The sequence below is a fragment of the Pteropus alecto genome, unplaced genomic scaffold (assembly GCF_000325575.1).
Source record: "Pteropus alecto unplaced genomic scaffold, ASM32557v1 scaffold43, whole genome shotgun sequence".
NCBI classification, from domain to species: Eukaryota; Metazoa; Chordata; class Mammalia; order Chiroptera; family Pteropodidae; genus Pteropus; species Pteropus alecto.
This window is the reverse complement of record NW_006435764.1, coordinates 717,563-718,751: the sequence shown is the minus strand read 5'-3', so window position 1 is coordinate 718,751 and position 1,189 is coordinate 717,563. Positions and strand designations below refer to the sequence as shown.

The following is a 1,189-nucleotide window of genomic DNA, read 5'->3' as shown; positions in this document are numbered from 1 at the left end:
GCCCCACGGCCTGAGGGCTGCCTGTCCCCGCCCCGGCCCCCCAGCCCTCCCTCTGGCCACCCCAACTCTCCGGCCCAGCAATACCTACAAATATTTTTTGTTCTCATAAACGTCGTGCAGCTTTAGGACGTGAGGGTGTTCGATGAGCTTCAGGATGGCGATCTCCCGCTCCACCTGTGGGGAGAGGGCATCACGTGGGGGACCGTCCCCTCACGCCTGCACCCCTCCACCGCCCACCCCTGCCTGAGGCCGTGAGCGGGGACCACAGGGCACAGACGCCGCGCTCACCCTCTGGGGATACAGAGGGGCCAACGCGGGCTTTGGAGCAGGGCCGGCCTGTCCCCACACAGGCGCCGGGCAGCCTCCAGGCCCCTCCCCCAGCCGCACCTGGTCGCTTCCAGGCCTTCAGGGAGGCGGGCCCCGGTCTCATCCCCAGTCGCCTCCCACCCCGCGCCGCCGTCCCAGAGCTCCTGTCTCTCCACCGCGAGATCTCGGGGGTCTCAAACTCAGTGTTCCAGCGTCAGCCCCGGCTCCCAGCCCAGCACCAGCCAAAGCAGGGGCAGAATCCGCCTGGCCCACACCTGTACTGTCCCCACCCCATCCAAGTGACTGCCACCTCCCCTTTAAACCTCCCCACCCCTGGTCCCTAGAGGTTCCCCAGGCGGGCCTGTCCCCAGCGGCCAGAGGGGTCCTCACTGATGTCATTGGCCCTCACGCACCCAAGCAGAGAACATGTCACCGCCTTCTGCCTCCGTGCCCCAACGTGCCCCGCAGGGCGGGCCTGCTCCCTGTCCAGCCCCGGTGAGAGCAGACGAGGGCGGGGCCGGGAAGGGGGAGTGAATTCACCAGGGGGAGTAGCGAAAAGGCAGCCCCACGGCAGGGGCTTGGGGTGCGGCTGCTGGACGGGGAGCCCCGCGCCTGCCTGCAGAGGGCGGCCCCACACCCGAGTGTGGGTGGGCGGACCGGAGCCGAGGCCGCCGTCTGCCGCCCGAGCGTCACCCGTGCCCGTCGGTTCCTCCTCCTCCTCGGAGGCAGAGGTCGCTCTGATTCTAACTGGGGACGCGGGCCCAGCCGACGGCACAGGGCCGGACTGTGCCAGGCCACGGGCCGAGGCCGGAGCGCGGACCAGCTCGGGTGCCGGCGACTGGGCCATGGCTGCACACAGGGCCCCCGGGCAGGCCTCACAGCA

At 70.1% G+C, this 1,189-nt stretch overlaps 1 protein-coding gene across 1 annotated transcript in view; it reads right to left on the bottom strand.

Annotated features, from left to right (window-relative positions):
- BRSK2 (BR serine/threonine kinase 2) overlaps window positions 1-1,189 on the bottom strand; it is a 43,386-nt gene that overhangs the window by 34,865 nt on the left and 7,332 nt on the right. The window contains 1 exon segment of the mRNA XM_025046275.1: window positions 42-174. Within this exon segment, the coding sequence (XP_024902043.1) occupies window positions 42-174 (133 nt within the window).